Raw genomic sequence first — 20,625 nt, forward strand, 5'->3', positions numbered from 1 at the left:
AAGTTGTTGTCCTTTCAATCTTAGTTGTGGAGGGTGCTGTTCAGCTTTAAGTTGTTGTCCTTTCAGTCTTAGTTGTGGAGGGCGCAGCTCAGCTCCAGGTCCAGCCGCTATTGCTAGTTGCAGGGGGCGCATCCCACCATCCCTTGCGGGAATTGAACCGGCAACCTTGTGGTTGAGAGGATGCGCTCCAACCAACAGAGCCATCTGGGAGCTCAGCGGCAGATCAGCTCAAGGTGCCGTGTTCAATCTTAGTTGCAGGGGACACTGCCCACCATCCCTTGCGGGAGTCGAGGAATCGAACTGGCAACCTGTGGTTGAGAGCCCGCGCAGAGCCTATGTTTTTCGCTTACACCTCATGCACTTTGGAAGTAAAAGCTTCAAAGAAGCCAAAGGTGGTGTCATTGCCACTTATGTGCAGACACACACTCTAGGATACAGATTGCATTTTTTGCTGAGATACCGTAGGATAAAGAGACATTGCCCAGAAGACAGAAAATGATTATAAGTGCCAGTTGTTCACAAAAGTGAAAAATCTCTGATGTATTGGGATGATTTGTAGAGCATTTGAAACAGTAAAGAAAGAAGGCTGCTTTTCCCACATGCCCTCAACATCTCTTCCACAAGGCGAGTTGCGACCCCCATCCTCCCCATCCTTGGGATCCAAGGGGCCATGGCCCCGTTGAAACAGCAGTGGTCCCCGAAACAAGCTTCCATGCTGGCTCCTGGTCTCCTCTCCACATTCTCATGTTGTCTTCCTGTCCGAGGGGCTTGGCCACGTGCCCCAGGCTGCACGGCGAGGGCTGTGGGGTTTTGACTTTCTGTGGCTGAGGGCAGGCCGGAGAGCAGCAGCCGCTCACCTGTCTTAGGCGTGCTGCTGCTCACAGGGCCATGCCAGGCCACGAGAGGCAGTGGGAGGAAGAACCTCTACTGATGTGCACGGCCCAGTGCAAAATGGAAATGTGGGGTCTTTGTTCCAGAGTTATTAAGGATCTCAAGATGACAACAGCAGAGCATTAAACGAAGCACAGGCCCTCTGCCTGCCCACCCTTGTGTGAGCAGAAGCACATGCGCACGTAGCCGGCCCTGGTGGGTGGCACTGGGGGACTTTCCCTCAACCCCCTTTTTGCTAAATGAAAGGTACATGTCCAGCTGGGACTAGTCTGCTTTTCTTAACCCTGGGCCAGGAAGGGAAAGTTTTATTCCTCTTCTCAGGCTGAACTGTTTTTCCCTAAGGAGTTTACAGTTGGGCTTTGGCAAGCAGGCTTGCTACTGAGTATGTGGGTATTTTCTCTCTTGGTATTTGTCCCAAGGACAGATCTGGTGGAAGAAATAAACATGCAGCTGAGTTAACCCTCTGGAGGGTGACAGACGGGTGTGGTGATAGACGCAGGGCATGACGCTTCGGGAGCCCCAAGGAAGAGGGGCCCTGCGTTGCAGAGGTGCTGTTTGAGTTGAGGGTCAGAGCATGAGTAGGAGTTTTCCAGACACAGAAAGGAAGGGTGGGCAGGTCCCATGAGTGGGCACAGCAGGTGAGTCTGTGAGCCTGGGAAAGAACAAGGCCCTGTTCCCAACGTGAAGCAGCTGAGAGGCGTGAGTTGGGGGCTGAGGGGAGGGTGGTTAGAGCTGGGCTGCAGGCCATACTGGTAGGACGTGTGCAAAGCTAAGCTAAGGTGGCTGGCTGTTATCTGGCAGGTAGGTTCCATTCTTTAGTGCCGCAAGTTGTGAGGGCTATGGATGGGTCAGGGAATGGCGAGGGGCTAGGCAGGGGTATAGAGAACAGCTGAAGGGCCTTGGGACTCGCCTGGACAGAGGGATTAGGGAAAGCAGACAGTATAATGTCATCAGGTGTCTTGGGGTCTGGCCTATGGATGAGGACATGTGTGGGGCAGCCTCGGGACAGCTAGGTTAAAGTGGCAGCCAGGGGGGGCTCACCTCCTCGTAAATAAAGTTTCCTGCAGGGGTGAGGGTGGGCAGGCAGAGGTCTGTGGTCACTTCCAACCAGATGCTCCTCTCTGTTCTCTGTGTTAAGAGATGTTGTCCAGGCAAGACGCTGAAGAGGTGGTAGAGGGTTAGGGGAAAGGACGTCTGTCCTCAAAGAGAAACATTACATAAAGAAAACCTTGAAAGCCCCAAATCCAATGAGGTTCTTTTCTCCAGTGATTTCAGATTTTTCCCTAATTTTCCTCCCCTGGTCCCAACACCAACCAGGGCTGACTGAGTGGCCCTGCCCTGCAAGTGGGTTTTCTCATGGACCGGCTTTGACAAATCAGTATGCAAGTGGCTGATTGTGTGGCAAGCCCCATCGCCCGGTACAAAGGGCCCAATGAGCCCGTCCCTGGCTTCCCATGGCGTCCCCGCTCCTGTCCCCTCCTATGGCTTTGTAGCCCGTGCCCATGCCCAATGCTTTGTTTCATTGCACTCCTAGTGGACTTGGCATCAGCGCAGCTCTGGGTTTGGTGGGTTTGGGGTGGGGGCCGGGTGGCCCTTTTGAAAGGGTGGATCAGGCCTGCAGCTCTGCTGGGGAACCAGGCGCATCCCAATGAGGTTTAAATAACAGACTGGGAGGGAGGCAGGGCTGCTCTGTCCGTGACCTTCCTCTGGAATCTCAGTGGGAGAAGGGAAAGTCTCCGGGAACGGGGGAGCCCTCAGTATCAGTTGGAGACCGCAGTATTCAGGGGAGAGAAGCTCATTCCCGCTGCCTGCCACTCCCCAGATTCTTTCCTGATCCCGCAGGGAGATGGACTCTGAAAGGAGGGGTCAAAAATCAGATTTACTTGCTGTTCTCCGAGTGCTTTTTATAGCCTTCTTGTGCCCTCAGCAGGACCTGAGGCCCAGTGGCTGAAAGAGACACAGCCATGCTCTGGTCATCAGGTGGTCAGCTGAGCGCCAGGTTGCTGGGCCCGGACAGCGAGGACCGAGGACGGCCACTGGGACCTGCTTACACGCCAGGTCCTCATTGCTCCCTCCAGCCAGGCGAGATAGGGCGTGAGCCTTTGCAAATCCGGGGTGATCAGCTGCCAGCGCCCAGTCAGGGGCTCCCCTAACCTCTCCACTTGCCCCAAGCAGGACGCACTGGCAAGACTTGGGACATTTTATTCTCCCTTTTGTTACGTTGTCCCTTATTGCAGGCGAGTTTTCCTGGGGGAAGCTGATGCCCACAGGTGGACACTCCCCCCAGTCTGTCAGTAATTAAATGCCTGATTCTTGGTCCAGGTATTCCTTTGTAGTTTATTCCAGTTCTGACCCACAGACACGTTTGGGAGCAAGGGCTTTTCATTTAACAAGTGCAGCAAAATGGTAGCCATGGTAAGTAGGACACGGAGCTAGTCACGGCTTCTCTCCAAGTCTCAGAAGGGAGGGATGTTCACCTCTGCATTCTTGATGGCCCCATGGGTGGCTTCAGTCAGGTGAGCACTCCTCTCTCTCCATGTGCAGGCTCAGATCACCTCTAGCCAAGGCAGGAAGATTTGGAGAAGCCTCCAGCCACCGCCTTTGGGGTCCCCACAGTGAGCCAGGCCACCTCTCCCACTGTACCCAGATGTGCCAAGGAGAGCCCAGGCTCAGCCCTACCTCTCACCAGTTGTGAGACCAGCACTAACTGACCAGTGCCGTTTTCTCTCTGGTCCATGAGGATGCCTCCTTCTAGGGCATGTCAGTGAGATGCTCATGGAAATGCGTGCACAGTGCCTCGCTCACATAGGTGCTCGGCACCTCGCACTATTAGTGTGTGTTGTCACAAGGCAGGTTTTAGTTCCCCCATCTTGTTTCCTTACCTCGAGAGCCTACCTGTACCTCAGGGCTTTGGAACTTAGTCCTGAACTTGCTTTGGTCAATCCCTCCCTTTGCCTCCAACCACCCCCCACGTAGACATGGGTGGGGTTGGGCTAGCTCCTACTGTGTGAAGCTGGCGTGGTTCTCCCAGTGTCCTCTGACCCTGGATCCCGGTCATCGTCCTTAGATCACGTGTCCAACAGCATCCCCTGTGACGCCCTTTGGCTAACGCTGACTCCTGGGTATCTGTTGTCAAGCTGCCTGGAGCCATGGCTTGCAGCCAAGCAGGACTAGCGCCAGAGAGCTGGGTCTGGGCTCCTGCTCAGTCTCACACCCCCCCGCCCCCAACCTGGGGTGTCCCTCAGTGTCACAGAATCGGAAGGCAGGACTTTTAGAAGTAATAAAGTTCCCAAAGTGATAGGGGTCTGCAGACCGTTTAGACAAAAGTATTTTCAGTGTTCTCCAAAAGTACACATTATTACCTAAAGACTGCCCAGTAAAGCCAGTTATTATTTTTTTAAAAACCAGCTTTATCCCAACCCAAATAATAGAATTAAGAATAGCAATAGCTAAGTGATTTCTAACCCATTCTGAGCTTCAGAATGATCTGAGACTTTTGAAAAATAAAGACATCCGGGCCAGACAGTGTGAGTCAGTTTCTGGAGCGGGCCCAGGCCTCTGTCTGTTTGGGGAGCACTGCCGTTCAGGGAAGAAGCCCTTCAGGACGGCATTTGGTCAGGGCGTGCCAGCTCCTTGTCAGTGCATTTCCACAGAGCCCTGCTCTCAGGGCAGTGCTGGATGGTTCTAACCTCACGCGGCTCCTCTCCCAGTAGGAGGAGGGGAGGTGGAGGAGTCGTGCTCTGCTTCTGGGACAATCACACCAAGCGTGTCCTTGCTGTCCCCACATTCCAGCCGAGTGGGCAGCTAACGGGCATCTTTCCTGCACTGCCATCTGCCAGCTTGGTCCACCTTGCTGCCTGTTTCCAAGGCAACCCACAAGAAGCTCAGGAGTTAGCAACACTTCTTTATATGCTTTTTTAAAAAAAAGAAAGAAAGAAAGAAAGAAAGAAAGAAAGAAAGAAGGAAAGAAAGAAAGGAAGGAAAGGAAGGAAAGGAAGGAAGGAAGGAAGGAAGGAAGGAAGGAAGGAAGGAAGGAAGGAAGGAAGGAAGGAAGGAAGGAAGGAAGGAAGGAAGGAAGGAAGGAAGAAAGAAAGAAAGAAAGAAAGAAAGAAAGAAAGAAAGAAAGAAAGAAAGAAAGAAAGAAAGAAAGAAAGAAAGAAAAGGTCTGTCCACGTGTGTGGAGCATTTCATCATGATGACTCTTCTTTTATGACTTCAGGGCCGTGGGCTGGTTATGAAAGACACAGCTGTAAGGACCACTCAGGTCCTCTTAGGTGTGGCTGTAAGGAGGCAGATACCCTGGGAGGGACCTGTGTCCTCTGGTCCCTTCTCCAGTAAGGAGGAACACTCTACAGAAGGGTCCTTGGACCCCGGCGCCCATGGTTCAGAGAGCACATCTAGCACAGTGCCTGGCACAGAGGAAGTGCCTCATACGTATTTGTTGAATGAATGACTTTCAAAATGGAGATGGGAAGAGGATAGGATAGAAGTGAAAAGAAAGCGGAGAAGAAACACTGTGTAACCTTGAGTGGATCTTTTTCCCTTCCTGTCGAAGCCCATTTCCTGAGGGTTATGAGGATTAAAAGAGATAATGAACGAACATTCAAGAACCAAGCACAGTGTCGTCAAATGCTGGCATGCCCAAATATTCTCTTCCTCCATAAAATGAGGGTGCTTGCTGACCCGGGGCCGCTTCCTCCTTTGGCCATAGCGGGGGTTCTCCATGCGTGTCGTGGACAGGACTGGATTCAGTAGCAGCTCTCCATCGAGCACCTCGGAGGACTTGTTCTTGGGCCGGGCCCCTGGGTGATCGGGAGGTCAGTGCAGATATTCTGATTCGCCGTGGTCACAATGTCCCCTCTTTCTTCCTGCCCAGGCGTCCTTTGAGGTGTCGGTGGAAGCCCGGAGCTGCCCAGACAAACACATGGAGCACGTGTTCACCCTGCGGCCCGTGGGGTTCCGGGACAGCCTGGAGGTGGGGGTCACCTACACCTGCAAGTGCGGCTGCAGCGTGGGGCTGGAGCCCGACAGTCCCAGATGCAGTGGGAATGGGACTTACGTGTGTGGCCTGTGTGAGTGCAACCCCAGCTACCTGGGCACCAGGTGCGAGTGCCAGGAAGGGGAGAACCAGAGCGGGTACCAGAACCTGTGCCGGGAAGCGGAGGGCAAGCCCCTGTGCAGCGGGCGTGGGGAGTGCAACTGCAACCAGTGTTCCTGCTTCGAGAGTGAGTTTGGGAAGATCTACGGGCCTTTCTGCGAGTGCGACAACTTCTCCTGTGCCAGGAATAAAGGCGTCCTCTGCTCAGGTAGGCACCCCAGGCAAGCACTTATGCTCGGAGCCAGGCGCGGGCCCAGGTGCTATTCAGACATCCCTCAAAGCATGCCTTTCACCTCCTACCACTGTCCTCCTGGAGGAGATGAGGGCAAATCTTGCCCACCCCCAAGCCTGGGAATGGGGACCAGTGTGTCAAATATAAAAGCAGGAGACAGCGCCACCATATGACATGGACTCTCAGAGTTGGAGGGTCTGTCGTGGGTCACCCAGGACTTGCCTGCACAGCATTCCTGACGGGTAGATGTTCTGCCTCTTAACTGCCTCCTGGGACAGAGAGCTCACTGGGGTTGGTAGTGGTTATTTCCTTGTTAGACATCACATGCATCTCCTATTGCAGCTCTAACAAGTTACCACAAACTTAGAGGCTTACAACAACACAAATGTATCCTGTTAGCGTTCTGGAAGTCAGAAGTCTGAAATGGATGCTGTTTGGCTAAAATCCAGGTGTCGGCCGGGCTGCATTCCTTCTAGAAGCTCTGGGGAGAATCCATTCCCTGGACTTCTCCGGCTTCTAGAAGCCATTGGCATTCCTTTGGCTTGTCGCACCTGCCTCCACTTTCAAAGCCTCTTCAGATCTTCCTCTGACTGACTTCTCCTTTGTTGTCACATCTCTTTCTCTGACTCTCCCGGTTATAAGGAGCCTTGCGATTATGTTGGACCCACAAAGATAGTCCAGGAACGTCTCCCCATCTCGAGACCCTTCACTTAATCCCATCTGCAAAGTCCCTGTTACCATGTAAGTAACACAGACACAGGGTCCAGGGACTAGGCTGTGGTCATCTTTGGGTGGCCATCTTCTGCCTCCCACACACATGATCTGAAAGTGTCTTTTCATATCGAACAGAAAACTGTTTCTCAGTAACTTCCACCCAGTGGTTCCCGTTGTACACTCCGTCTTCCATACGACAAACATCTGCAAACTTCTTTGTGTTTCTCTGTTCTCTGTGCTTACCCAGGCTGGACACCAAATCCCTTCCTTCTCGCAGGGCTCTGTCATTATGTGGAGCGTACGTCTCAGAATCAAACATGTTATTTGTCCTGGGGAGTGAGGGCGCATCCCAGAGCTCAGCTGAACATTTGCTTCCTGTGATTTGCACATTCCACTTCCATGAACACATCCTAACAGTGTGTTCACTTTTTCTTTTCTGTTAAACAATCGTGTTATATTTTTGAGCTCGTGTTTGACTTGACTACCAACATTTAAAGATTTTTAATTTTTTGAATGAACTGTAGCCAAGCCCGGTTTTTATTTTACCATCTTTGAATGCTTACATTTTTAAATTTAAGCATCGGGCTTTACATGGATTCTAGTTACATGATGACAGTTTGTGGCAGTTCCCGTTCTGGGAGTTGCATTCTGATGAGGTACTGGAAAGTTGTGTCTCTGAAGTGTCATTCCGTCCAACACCATGCCACCTGTAAATAGAGTAAACGGAACAATTTTAGGCAGGATTATAGTTACTTCTGCTGTGTATTCTGCTGTGCATTCTGTGTGTATTCTGTTGTTTCTAGGATTGCTTCCTTGAGAAGGGTCTTCCCGCTGGGAAGTATTGATTTCAAAGGCACGTACAGTGTAGCAGGGAAGATCAAGCACAAATATATGAAGCCAATCAGAACATATAAATGATCTATTGTTGTTGGAGGAGTAGCCATCCCTCCATGGGAGAAACAAGTGCTGAGGGTTGCACAGACACGGGTTAGCAAGTGAGGTCCTCTAGAGCCGACTGCACCAGCAGACAAGTTATAAGTGCACCCTTGGGTGCAGTGGGACCCACATGTTCAACATTGGGATTGCTCCAGAAAGTGCAGGACACATAAATGTCATAGAAGAGTAAGCAAGGTAGAAGAGTAAGGATCTGATGTGCTGAACATGCAGCAGGCATCCCCTCTTTCCCTGTCAACGGGAGGATAGATTGGGATTAGCTGAATGGTTCCGTCTGGGTTAGCAGAAAATGTGCTTAGAATCAGGCAGACCCAGCTCTAAATCCGTTAACAACACATGCTGCGTGTATCCCTTTGGGTGTAGAGCGGTTGTGAGCAATGAGAATGCATGTGAAGTGCCTAGCACAAAAGGAGGACTCACTGACCACCAGTGGCTTCAATGGAAGCCACAGCGGCTGCCCGGTGTGCAGGAGCAGCCGGCCTTCCCCCTGTAAATCTCTGGGCTTTGCCTAAGGCGTCCCATCGTGGTGGGCTGGAGTTTCCAGTCCCTTTAGCAGCCACCACCAAGGCTCCAAGAAGCCTGGCAGTGTCTGCCATTGGCTTTCAGAAGTGTTTTGTTTTGCTTAAACTTACTAGCAAATATTTTCACAGAACTGTCTCTCCTCTGCCCTGAGGAGTCAGGAATAATCCTCTACCAGATCTCCATCCAGAAGGCTGCTTGTGTGTACGTTGCCTGGGAGCCAGGGCGTCCATGTCCGACAACCCATATACATTCCACTTCCACAGTTTATCAGCCCTCTGCCTGGGTTGTCCTGGACTTCTGGTTTTCCTGTCCCTAAAAATGGCCTAGCACGCCTTGTTTCTGCCTTCCTGTGAGAGCTGAAGGAGAAGACATAGACAGAGGAGCGGGCATGGAGCTGGGCAGCAAACAGGGCTCAGTGTGTGGTGGATGCCTCCTCTCCCACTCTCAAATGTTTCAGTCCTGTGAATACAGAACAGAGCCTGGAGGTGCTGGGGAGAGAGGGTTAGTAGATGACATGTGAGTGGCCTCAGTAGGGGAAATGGCATTTTGGAAACAGGAATATTCTGTAGCTGAGTGAATATGCAGCTTTTTTGTTCAACCACCAGAACCCACAGTTCTGAGCTAATGTTGCATTTCAGAATTCTGCCAGACCCCTGGTGCCCTTCTCTCCTCCTCCGTTCACTTCATACAACCCTGCAGTATTGGGAGACTCGTGTCCCTGGGTAGAGAAATAGGAGGTTCCAGAAGCCCTTGAGGCTCCCACATGCATGTTTTTTCAAATCATTAACTTCCCCGGATTGCTGAGATAGGGTGTCTTTTACCCACCCCCCAACTGGAAAAACCATACACATTCTTAAAGAAAACTTGGAAAATACAGGGAAGCCAATGGATGTGTGGTCATTCTGTGCCGTTTGTCTCCTTCTGGGTGACGAGGGTTAATTTGGACCATCTGGCGACCAGACAAGAAACTCCTTTTACCCTCACTGTTTCGTATGCCTCCTTGCCAACACAGTGTCACGTGATCGCTCCAGATCGCTGAAGGATTCTTCTGAGGTCTAGAATATTTTGAAGGGTAGGAAGACATAAAATAAATTGTTCTTAATTCCATCACTCATACTTTAAGAGGTTAGTACTTTTCCTTCTAGACTTTTTTTCTAAGTTGGTGTGTGTGTTTGTGGTTGTATACAATTTTGTATCTTGCTTTTTGTAAATAATATTGTATGCTAGGAAGCACTTGAAGTCGAATTACTTTACTCCATCGTTGATTAGGACAGTTTGACTCTCGTTCCATCCCATCCCCAACTAGGCTCCTCCACCACTTCACTAAAAAAGCGACAATGAGTTGAACGCTTCAACGTCTTCCTGGAGAAAGCAGTTTCTGGAGTGAGGCCACTATTGTTTGGATAGTTGAGGAAAGACTCAAAGCCTGGCTCCAGGCAGGACTGGATGACACATCCGGGCAGCGCTCCTCGCACAGCAGCTCTTCTTTCACCATCTCTCGAACACTACAGCTTGTTCAAGAGGCAGCTGTGGACAGGCGTTCCAGCCCCCAGTTCGTTGGTACCCGTCATTGGCTTGGGGCCCCCACTCTGGAATTGGGTGTGTTAGTTTTGAGCTCTTGGGCTGCTGTTACATTTGGGGTTTTTGTGGGAGAGAAGTCTTATTTCCCAATAACCACTCTGGTCTTGAAGATGCTGACTCAGAGAGTCGTAAGCAGCTGACTTCAGCTTTCTCTCGCAGGCTTTCTCAACCCTTTTCCCTGCTGCCTGTCCCTTCAAGGGGACTGTGTGTTTGTGGTCTGTCTTCAGACGGGGGCAGAGGCAGAGCCAGGGCCAGAATTGGTGGGGACATTCTAGAGAAGCTCCTTCCACTTCTCTCTGGTCTTTCTGTCTATAAGAGGCTTGTAGTCCTTGCCCTACCTCCCAGCCAAGAGACTCGACTGAGGGGGAAATGCGAGCAATTACACATTTGTAGTATGTTATCCGTCATAAAAGTTAGTAGTGAAGCAGATCAGACTAAGATCTGGAAGCAACTGATCAACTTCGTTGTTACTTTTGTGACACCCTGTCATGGAAATGTGTGTACAGTCAGGGCTGTTGTGTCTTTCTCTGCTTTCTAGAGGCAACACAACTTAGAGAACGGTTCTATCCACAGACTATTCCTGTGTGTGCAAAGGGAGCTTTACGGGTCCGTTTTGACCGTTTCTATTCTTTTTAGTCTCGTAAAGTGTTGCCCCTTCAGAGTCCCACTACTAAACAGCTGTTTAGTGGTTTTTAACATAATGAAATATTATGGCTCAAACTTTGTTGTTCTTTGTTGGCTTCCGTACAGTGCGTTTTCTGGGATTTGAGTTACTCGATTATGGTAAACTGTTGCAATCAGTCTCAACCCTGATGCTTTCAGCAGTCTCTGTACTAAAATGACTGCACTGGGGTACATTCCATAATTTGCTACTTCTTGGCCTTCTTCTTGGGTTTCATATATTGAGACAATTTAAATCAAATAGGATATAGAATTTTGAACAGAACCTTTTTCGTCTCATGACTGTGAGATTCCAAAAGTAAATAAATTCTCATATATTTTACTCCATCTAACAGGCTATTTGGCCAGTTTGTGTGTGTGTGTGTGTGTGTGTGTGTGTGTGTGTGTGTGTGTACACGTGTGCGTGAGCACATGTACAATGCATGTATATATGTGCACATGTGTGTATGTGTATGTATATATCCTTTGATATGAGTCAGGTAATTAGAGGTCAAGGGGCATCTGTAGTTCTCGCTCAAATATAACTAAAAGGAGAGTGACACAGTGACACTACCGGTGCCATTCTTAGGGGTCAGAGCCAGCATCTAAGCACAGGTTCTGGGTCTGGGCTGCTGGTTTCCAGAAGGCTTCACAAGGTTCTGTTAAATCTCTCCAGTTAAAAGTGCCTCTGACCTTATGGCCTCCTTCTGGACGTCTTATTTCTCACCAAATGAAACACCTCCCGTGGCAACAGGTATCCAGATATGTTTATAAAAGTACTTCTCACCATATTTCTACTGTTCTTTTCAGAAATGTGATTTTCATGCTCAGAACCAGCAGCGTGGTGGCCATTCCTGGGGCTATGGTCACAGCAGTACCTTCTGTCGCTCCAGTGCAATGTGCACATTTCGTAAATGATTTGTTACAGGACCATACTGAGTGGCTCCATGACAAAGGCCTCAACGTGTACCTTTTCAGTGAATTAAGATTTGACATATTTAATTTCCAAAGAGAGGGGTCTTTTGGTGGGATGGCTACCACTATGTGCCTCAGGTGAGAGAGCCTAGAAAATTCTTCAGGTTTATATGAACCTCTGTTCAGTTTGTTCATGATTACCCAAGTGCTAGATAAAAGGCCTCTCTCCCTCACAGGCATATCCTGCATAGCAGTTTCCCTTATCAAGTATTATATAAATTCTAATTATACGCATGACAGGGAAGGCCGTAAGAGTCAGATTTGTTCTGGAGTACTCCAAATGGGGTGTCTCTGAGAACAGAATTTGTTATAGAATTCTTCAGTAGCTATGATTATAAGGAACGATATACCTGTAATTAGTAAAGATACTTCTACTGAGGACCATTTACCAGAATGGTTGTGAACAGTGCATGTTCAAATCTGGATTCTAAACCTGGCACTGCCCTTTCCTGCTTCTGTGACCTTGGGCTCTTCATGTACCCTCTCTGACAGATTTTCTTATCTGTCAAAGACCCCAGAGCATCAAATAGGATAGTACTGTAAAGCTCCTTGCATGCTGCCTCTCCACCAAGGGTATTGAATAAATGTTATTACCTGCCCACCCCCTTCCTGGAAGAACATTTTCTTACACAGAGATAAGCAGCAGACACATTCATGACATCAAAATAGGTTGTTTTCAGAAGTTCTCAACAAGCATCTTATGGTTAGGAATTCTCCAAAAATTCCCTCTGTACTTAGACAATGCTCAAGTTCACTTGAAAGGCAAAAAGGAACCAAAATTTCGGGGCTGTCATGTAAGGAAACAATGCATCTTTCAGGCCAACCTGTGAATTAGGTGAGCTGGGCTGCTCAGCTCTGGAGTCAGCCAGCTTCTTGCAGCTTGTGGTTGGAGAAATCTCTTTGGAAAAACCAGAGCATAATAAGTATCTGATCTTGGACAGTGCAGCTACAGATATGGAAACAATGATCGCTCACTGAGGGTTAGTTTGTTTTAGGAAGGCTGCTGCATTCTTCTCATTCAGCTAGAGCTCATGGAACATTCCTCGTATACCAAGTGTTGTACTCGGCGCCAAGGGCACAGAGTTGGATTAATTTCTAAGTTTTTGGGACCCCTGGAATTTTCCACATCTCAGAAACTTTCTGGGATTGAGGAAGGAAGATAGGAATCATTTAAGCTTCTACCATCTCCATCCAGATTTACAGGAGGTCTTGAAAGACAAGAGAGAGGGTGTTGGGAAGCCATTGTGAGAATTTGCCTTGCTCGGTGCTCTGAGCTTAGCTCTGGGAATGGAATTTTCTTACTGCCTTTGCTTACTGCTGAGATCCTGTTTTTAGAAACATCTTAAGAAACAATTCACCAGTCATATGGAAAATGGAGTGATCTTAGCATTGGATCTCCCCTCACCACTCTTCTGTCTCTCCTTGGAATGGTGTGCAGACAGGACTCTGTGTGACAAGGATTCTGCACATGCTTTTGAACTTCAGGCCTGGTCCTTAAGGTCATGAAGTTTGGCTTGTAAAGGAAATAATGAAATTTAAAAAGCAAAGGAAAATCCTAGGAAGACCACGTGAATGTCAAAGATAAGATCTTAGTCATGTATAGATTTGGGTGGTATTAGCTTTTTGATATTATAGAATCCCATGTTACAACATTTTTCATTCTTAGTTAAATTGAAAACTATGGGAGACCTCTGGTGACTCAAAGAGTTATTCCTAAGGCTGCTTTTGTTCCATTTCTTGGGTGTTGAGCTGTCACTTTGAGTTTGCTCTTGACTCTGGAAACTGTGACATAATTGATTACAGGCCTCTGCTGCTCGGTGCCTTTGGCAGGGTGGGGCAGGATTGGAAGGAGCCCTGTTTTCCTTTGGGGTGAGTGTCTGTGACTCTCAGAACATTAGCTTCAGAGCTCCACCCAGATCCAAGTGCTTCCTGGTGTCTGGAGTGTGCTCTGAGCTATTCTGACTTGCTAGAAGTCTTGATTCTTTTCTCCAGGACCCTTTCCTGAGCCTGGCTTGTTGCCTTCTGACCTGGAGGAGGGGGTCCCCTATCACCCCACCCAACAGCCATCCCCCATAGTCTTGACCAGGTGACCCCATCGTCCCCAGCCTAAAGAAATATACTCCCCAAGTTGCTGTGTTATTTGATATCACAGCATTGGCCTTTAGCAATGGGCAGATGTTGTAATAATGCAAGGAGAGTCATTGTTAATGCCCTTTTCACTATATTGAGGCGCTTTCCTTAGAAACAAGCTGAGGCTAATTTGTTAGTATCTTGCGCTCATTATGAGCAAGCACTATAGTGGGATTATGTGCCTGTCATGCCTTTTGTAATACCACCCATCACACACAGTAGATCAAATGTGTATTACCTGCTTGTGTTTGGGAAAACGGGGGCCCAGAACCTAGACTAAAGCTCCTTGCTATTCTTGATGATAGATACAGACGAGGGGAACCTTGCCAGTAAATAGTGACCTTATTTTTACTTATTTTGATTAGCTTGAGACCTGTCCCAAGGATGTGAACTCTCAGTTCAGCCCTCCCTGCCCCCATCTGAGCATTTAGCCCACATTTTCCTAGTCCTACTTAATAAGTAAGTGCTGTTTATTTCAGTCAACGTTTTAGGAAGCATTTAGTCTCTGTTTTCCTAAGTGTCTCTGGGTTACGTAAAGCTATATGAGACACAGCAGACCAGGCTGAAGGACACACGTGGACCAAAGGACTGGCTGAGGTACCCATCCTATGGTTACTAATCGGACGCAAAGCCCAGAGTGTTTCTCTTAGTGTTCAGCAGGTATCTGGCTGTTGTCAATGATTATGCTGCACCCACTTAACTGACCCTTTGTTAGCCTGTTCTAATTCCTGAAACACGCTTGCAGGATGATCTCATTTAGTTGTTGTTACTCTACCCAGAGGTTGATGTGGCTGTTACTGTCCGATCATGTTGGGGCGGCTGTGGCTGAGAAGACGGGCATGTTGGCTACACTCCCCCCCAGTGTTGGCCCAAAGCCTTGACCCAAGAAAAGCCCATCTCCCCGCACCCTCCGGGGGTGCTGCTTCCTGCTATCTTGTGGCTTGGCTGGGCTCCTGGCAGCCAAGCTTCAGCGTGGCCCACTCCTGGGACATTCCAAACCAACTTTGTCCATTGGGAGCGCTGCACCAGGCTCTGAACAGTGGCCAGCTGAGGGTGGACTATGGCAACTGCCAAGCAACCACAACAACGTGACAGTTTTCCAGGCTGAAAATAGTCCTCCTCTCAGCCTGTTGCAGTGATCCAGAGGGGGGTAAGTCATGTCCTCCTGACTGTGGCTGACATTTCCCCGGAAGTGACTGTCGGCGGATTGGGCCGGGTTAGCCAAACTCAAGAGGTTGATCTGAGGTTTCTCTATTTCTTTTGGCCACAGGCCTTCTGTTTTTCTTTCTGAGTCAGTGTTCTCGGGGTCCTATGCTTCATCTCACTCAGCTATTTCCAGACATCTTTGAAACTGGAAAGGTGAGTTCATTAGAGAACATGGGATTTTTCCATCTTCCCTTCATTGCTTTACTCTCCCTGTGATTGATAGTGTTGGGCCAGAGATCAAGCCCTTTCCTTGCTGCTCTTGTGTGAAATGCAGTGGTAATTAGAGGGATTGGGCAGCGTGGGCAGCAGCATGGAGAAATCAGAAAGGCAAAGCTGTCCTTTTGAGAGGACTCTATTGCCTTTGTTAGTAGAGTCAGCTTTCTAGCCAGTACTGTCATCTCAGAAAGTAATGTTGAGGTTCGGGAAAGATCAGCGTAAACAACATCACCGTATTTATTTAGTAGTGGTCCTACTTTGCTGCTCAGATACAGAATGCAACATGTGGGCCAAGAAATGAAGGCAAAGGGTGAGGGGCTTGTCAGGGAATCACCTGTTAGGAAGCACCCTCCGTTGACCTTGTCAGTGCTGGTTCATTGACCCCAAGCCAAGGACAGAGAGGCAGCTGGCCCTGAGGCTCAGGATGCGTCATTGTTCACATCTCTGAAGAGTCTTTTGCTAGAGAAATCTGAACAGTATTCAAGAACAGTAGCGGGGTGCAAAGCCTGTGACTTCTGCTTGATTGTAACCATCTCCTGCCAAGGAAAGAGAGGTCTTTATCCTTTTTTCCTCCTGTTACCCTGAAGTCTCAGGGTTTCTTGGACATGTGTTAAGAATTGGAAATATCTCAAACGTCTCATTGGAGTTCATAAGCATCAATAATGCTTCTGTTCCTTTTCTAATTTCCAGCATTGGATGTCTTTCCCCAGGGCATCAGGAGTGTCCTGATGATGTTCACAGCCTCCAACAACCATCAGCACATTCTGAGCCTCTACTGTGTGCCTGACGCCATGCTAGTGAGTCACGGGGCAAACATGAATTATACACAGTCTGATTTTGTATGGTGTAGGCTAACAAGAAGAGTCGAACGAGTCAACAAACAAATATGTCCATGTGATAAGTGATTATGTATTACACTCTCTCTCTTAACTAAGTCTTCTGGTCAGTTATAGAACATGCTCAGGTCTCTTCAACCTTAAAAAAAAAAAAAAAAAAGGAAAATAATAGGATAAAGAGACACCCTCAATCGCCTACCCCACTCACTGCCAGCAACTCTTTCCTCCATGTTCATACAGCTATATTTCTCAAAACATTTGTGTACACTGTCTTTATTTGTCCCCTCCCATTCAGCCCTCTCCTCAGTTCAATTTGGAGTCAGCCCTGTGATTCCACCAAAATAGGTCTTCCCAGATCCCTAATGGCCTTGTCCTGCTCCATCTAATGGATTTTTTCAGCCCTCACCTTGACTTTTCAGCAGCAGTTGATACTGCTGACCATGCCCGCCTTGAAGTGCTTTCTCCCCACTTTCAGTCACAACTTTGTAGTCTCCTTTGCAGGGTCCGTCTCCTCTAGCAACCGGTTCAGTGCTGAATTGTCCTAGGGATGGCCTAGCCACCCTCTCCCTGTGCTCTCTCCAGGGAATGTCATCGAGCCCACACCTTCTGTTACCCCTCATGTTGTTCAGACTTGCTCCCGAGCTCCCTTTGGCCACTGGCCTTCTTGGCATCTCCACGTACGTGCACCTTAGTCTCAGGATGTCTCTAACGGATACCATGATCTTCCTGCCAACCACAGTTCTCTTCTGATTTTCCCTGTCTCCACCTTTCATCCAGTTGTGCACGGCAGAAACCCAGGAACCGTCCTTTTTCCTACTGTGTTTTCCCCAAAATAAGACCTACCCCGAAAATAAGCCCCAGTTAAGATCATCAGCCAGACAGACACATTTAGTACGTTATGACGATGTTCCAGAAGAAGATGACATGACTGTATTTGAATAAATGTAGATTGTTGTACATGAAAAAATAAGGCATCCCCTGAAAATACACTCTAATGCATCTTTTGGAGCAAAAATTAATATAAGACCCGGTCTTATTTTCAGGGAAATATGGTACCTTCTCCTCAACTTCTGCATCCCATCTGCCACTAAGTCTTGTCCACTGATCTTTCATATCTCTTTGAAATTCATCTTTTTTCCACCTCTGCTACCCCCAGACCAATCTGTTTGCTCTTCTCAATGCAGTCAAAGTGATTGTTTCAAAACAAAAATATGCTAATGTTCAGCACCTTTTAGAGGCTGTGAGTGGTTTGGAATGGCCGGAACCCGGGGTATCTGGGGAAGCAGGAACAGGTGAAGAGACCTGAGAGGTAGGTTGGGATGTTGGACAGTGAAAGTCCTTGTCTGTTGTGCACAAAGTATAAATAATAGAAGGTACACTTTAAGTGACGAGGGGCCATTACAGGGTTTTAAGAAAAACAGTGTCATCATATAATTTACATTGAGAACAATGATTAAGGAGGCCACATTGGAAGTGACTTGGGGAATGGGAAGACCATTGAATGGGAAATGAACCATGAGAATGCTGTAGGGTCCAGGGGAGGCCCTCAGCTCACCTCAGTGATAAGTGTATTGTGGGGCCTAAAGGATAAACTCAAATTTCCTCAGTGTAGCACTCAGGCCCCATCCTCTACAATCACCCTCCTTACACTCCCTCCCTCTTTCCTTCCCTCTTTTGTTTCTTCCTTCCTTCCCATGCATCTATTTATTCATCCATACATCCATCCAATAGGCCCATATCTAGCTCCGTTGTTACCCATCTCTCCCTTTCAAATACATCCCTTCCAGGATGCCCACTCTCTCTATTCATCTTCACAAATGAACTCATGCTATTTTTTGCACCCCAAATGCCTTCTCTCATCTATTCCAAAACCTATAGCTTTACCTGGAGCCCGTCCCAGGCTCTTCAGATTTCTCCCTACTCTGACCTTGAACAGTAATGTCAGTGGTAGAGGAAACTTAGAGCTCACCTAGTCTACCACCCTTACTTGACAGATAAGAAAATGGAGGCCAAAGTGATTTAATGCTCAGTTATTTAAAAGAGCCAGCCTTGTGGATGGGTCTGTTACACATTTTTAATTATACCACAGCCTGGGTCACCTTGAATATTCATCCTATGTGTTTTAATTTTTATCATTTAATCATGACTGGATTATGCTGGAGAGGCCGTATATGTAGTGGTTAGGAAGATGGGCTCCGGGGCTGAACAAATATGGTTCAAATCCAAGCTCCAACACCTATCTGCTGTGGGACTTCAAATAAATTACTTGGCCTCTCCATGCCTCGTTTTCCATAGTTGGGAAAATTAGGGTAATAATTGTACCATTGTGTAGGGTTATTGGGAGGACTAATGAGATAATCCAAGTGAAGTGCTTACACCGTACATTTCTGTTACACATTTACAAAGGATTTCCTCAATCTTGTAAGATATACAAGGCACTATTCCTCTCTTATTGATGAGGAAACTGGACCACTGCCCAGAGCCAGCAAGTAGGTAGCTGAGATTGTACAGTGGCACCCATTCAGAAATGGACGTCCCCAACCGAGCAGGTCCAAGGAGTTGCAAGCAGAGTGGTAAGGAAAGCACTGAGTTGGTCAGAGACTTTCTGCATGAGCTAAGTTCAGGCTTGGTGTTTAATGGAGCAGTGCTGTGCTTTCTCGGTGGGAGGAGCTTCCCGACGTTGGCAGGTTCTCTGGTCAGTAACTAACTCATCCTTGGCAAGACAATGTGGTGTTTACAGGCTTAGGAAGCCCCTGGGGAGTACGCCACTTGTAAAGAGTGACTTCTGTCTTGGTGCTGGAGGTTCATTTTGTTTTTGCTGAAGTGCCTGGAGCCAGGCTAAGGTTCATTACGAGGGAATGGGGAACATATCCTGTGCATCTCAAAAAGCTCTGTTCTTTACTGTTTTGAAACCAAAGCCAGTGCACGGGAGGGAAAGACAAAGTAGTGAGAGGGGCACGGTCCCACGAGGATCAGACTCGGACACACCCTGAGAATACTGGCAGGCAGCATGGGCCAAGCAGGGACACTTGAGGACACGGGAGGGCCTGTTATGTAATACTAACCTGCTTGTCAACAAAGAACCAGGAAGAGCACTTCCTAGGAGGGAGTTTCCCCTTGTTCAGAAGCCCCAGACAGATATGCCATACCCTTTCGCAAGCCTGTATATGCGTTTGGCCCCAGAGAGGTCAGGCCACGTCTGGCTTTGGTTCTCCATGGAGATTTTTGTGAGCGCCAGTGTATCCGTGACAATGAGGCTACTCTTCTCTGCTGTGTGTCCACAGACGGTACGGGGTGGGGGTGGGGGGATCCAAACATCCGCCTGAGGCTGAAGAGGGCAGGGCTGTGGGATCTAATCCCAGTTGCCCTGGCTCAGCAGATTCTCTGGGCCCCTGAGTCACACAGACCCCCATGGCTGGAAGCAAGTTAAGCTCTGAATTGGGTTCCTGCTGTTTTTAACACGGTTGTTGGAGAGTTCCAGGAGCTGGGCCCAGGGTTCCACCCAGAGGTGTCCAGAACACAGACAAGACCGGACTTCAGTGACAGGGAAATATTCCAAAGGAGCAAAGGCTTTCCCGCACACACCCCTTCTTTTTCTTTTTCTCTTAACCGCTTCCTGTTTATATGGCTGTCTCCTGAGAAAAGGGGAAGAGAAAGAGGAGGGGGAGACTGGGGGGCAGACAGAGGGTTTGAGTGAAGGAGATGCTGCAGGCAGTGGGAGAGGGTGGGGGCCTTGGGACTTCGAGGAGAAGGGGATTCTGTGAGAGGCAGGAACTGAGAGGAAACAATGAGAGAGAGAGGAAGTGACCATACATACGTGTGGGGAGGGAGAGGGAGACAGGGCCATGAGAAAAGGGAGAGGGAAGTGTCCTTCCTGTCCCAGGAACTGAGCTTAGCCCTCCCCTGTCAGTCAGAATGGACTCCCGGAGGGGACGGAAGCTGCCACTGAGGGAAGCCACAGTGCGTTCTGTTCCGAGCTGGATGAGATCTATTTTTGGACCAGCTGTGGAGAGATGATTTGTTTGCCAAGGGTCCCATAGCCGTGCCTCAGACATCTAGCTGTCCTCTTCCTGCTGAGGGCCGGGTTTGCTTCCCTCCCTCCTGGGCTACACATTGACACACCTAAGGAGCCTCCCAAGCAGAATCTCAGGCACCTTTGTGTGTCAACCTCCCCACCAAGGCTCTGGGGGCCCGCTCTGTCAGGTGTTCTCCTTTCAGGCAGGACTTGGATCAGGTAACCTTATGGGAGCTTTTCACCCTGAAAATCTTTGATCCGAGCTCCCAGAAGGTGCTCCCCGCCTATCCTCCAAGAAGATCTACCCCATGTTACCCCTTCCCCTCGCTCCCATTATAACCACCACAACAATGATGATGGTGATGAACTTCACTAGCATTTATTGAGCACTTACTATATGCCCAACACCAAGTGCCTTATCCTGGTTAAGTGATTGAACTCACACAGCCCTACAAGGGGGGCACTTTTATTAGCCCCATTTTAAAAAAGAAGAAACGAAGATACAGAGGGGTTAAACACCCATTCCTTCTGGTAAATAGCAAATTTAGGAGGCTAACCCAGGCACAGGTTCCAGAAGCCCCACGTTAACCACTAC

The 20,625-nt window shown here is 48.6% G+C and overlaps 1 protein-coding gene across 1 annotated transcript in view; it reads left to right on the plus strand.

The window, feature by feature from the left end:
• ITGB5 (integrin subunit beta 5) overlaps window positions 1–20,625 on the plus strand; it is a 117,704-nt gene that overhangs the window by 79,423 nt on the left and 17,656 nt on the right. The window contains exon 10 of the mRNA XM_019738981.2: window positions 5,768–6,197. Within this exon, the coding sequence (XP_019594540.2) occupies window positions 5,768–6,197 (430 nt within the window). The remainder of the gene's footprint in view (window positions 1–5,767; window positions 6,198–20,625) is intronic.

The sequence above is a fragment of the Rhinolophus sinicus genome, linkage group LG01, assembly GCF_036562045.2.
Source record: "Rhinolophus sinicus isolate RSC01 linkage group LG01, ASM3656204v1, whole genome shotgun sequence".
Classification (NCBI taxonomy): Eukaryota; Metazoa; Chordata; class Mammalia; order Chiroptera; family Rhinolophidae; genus Rhinolophus; species Rhinolophus sinicus.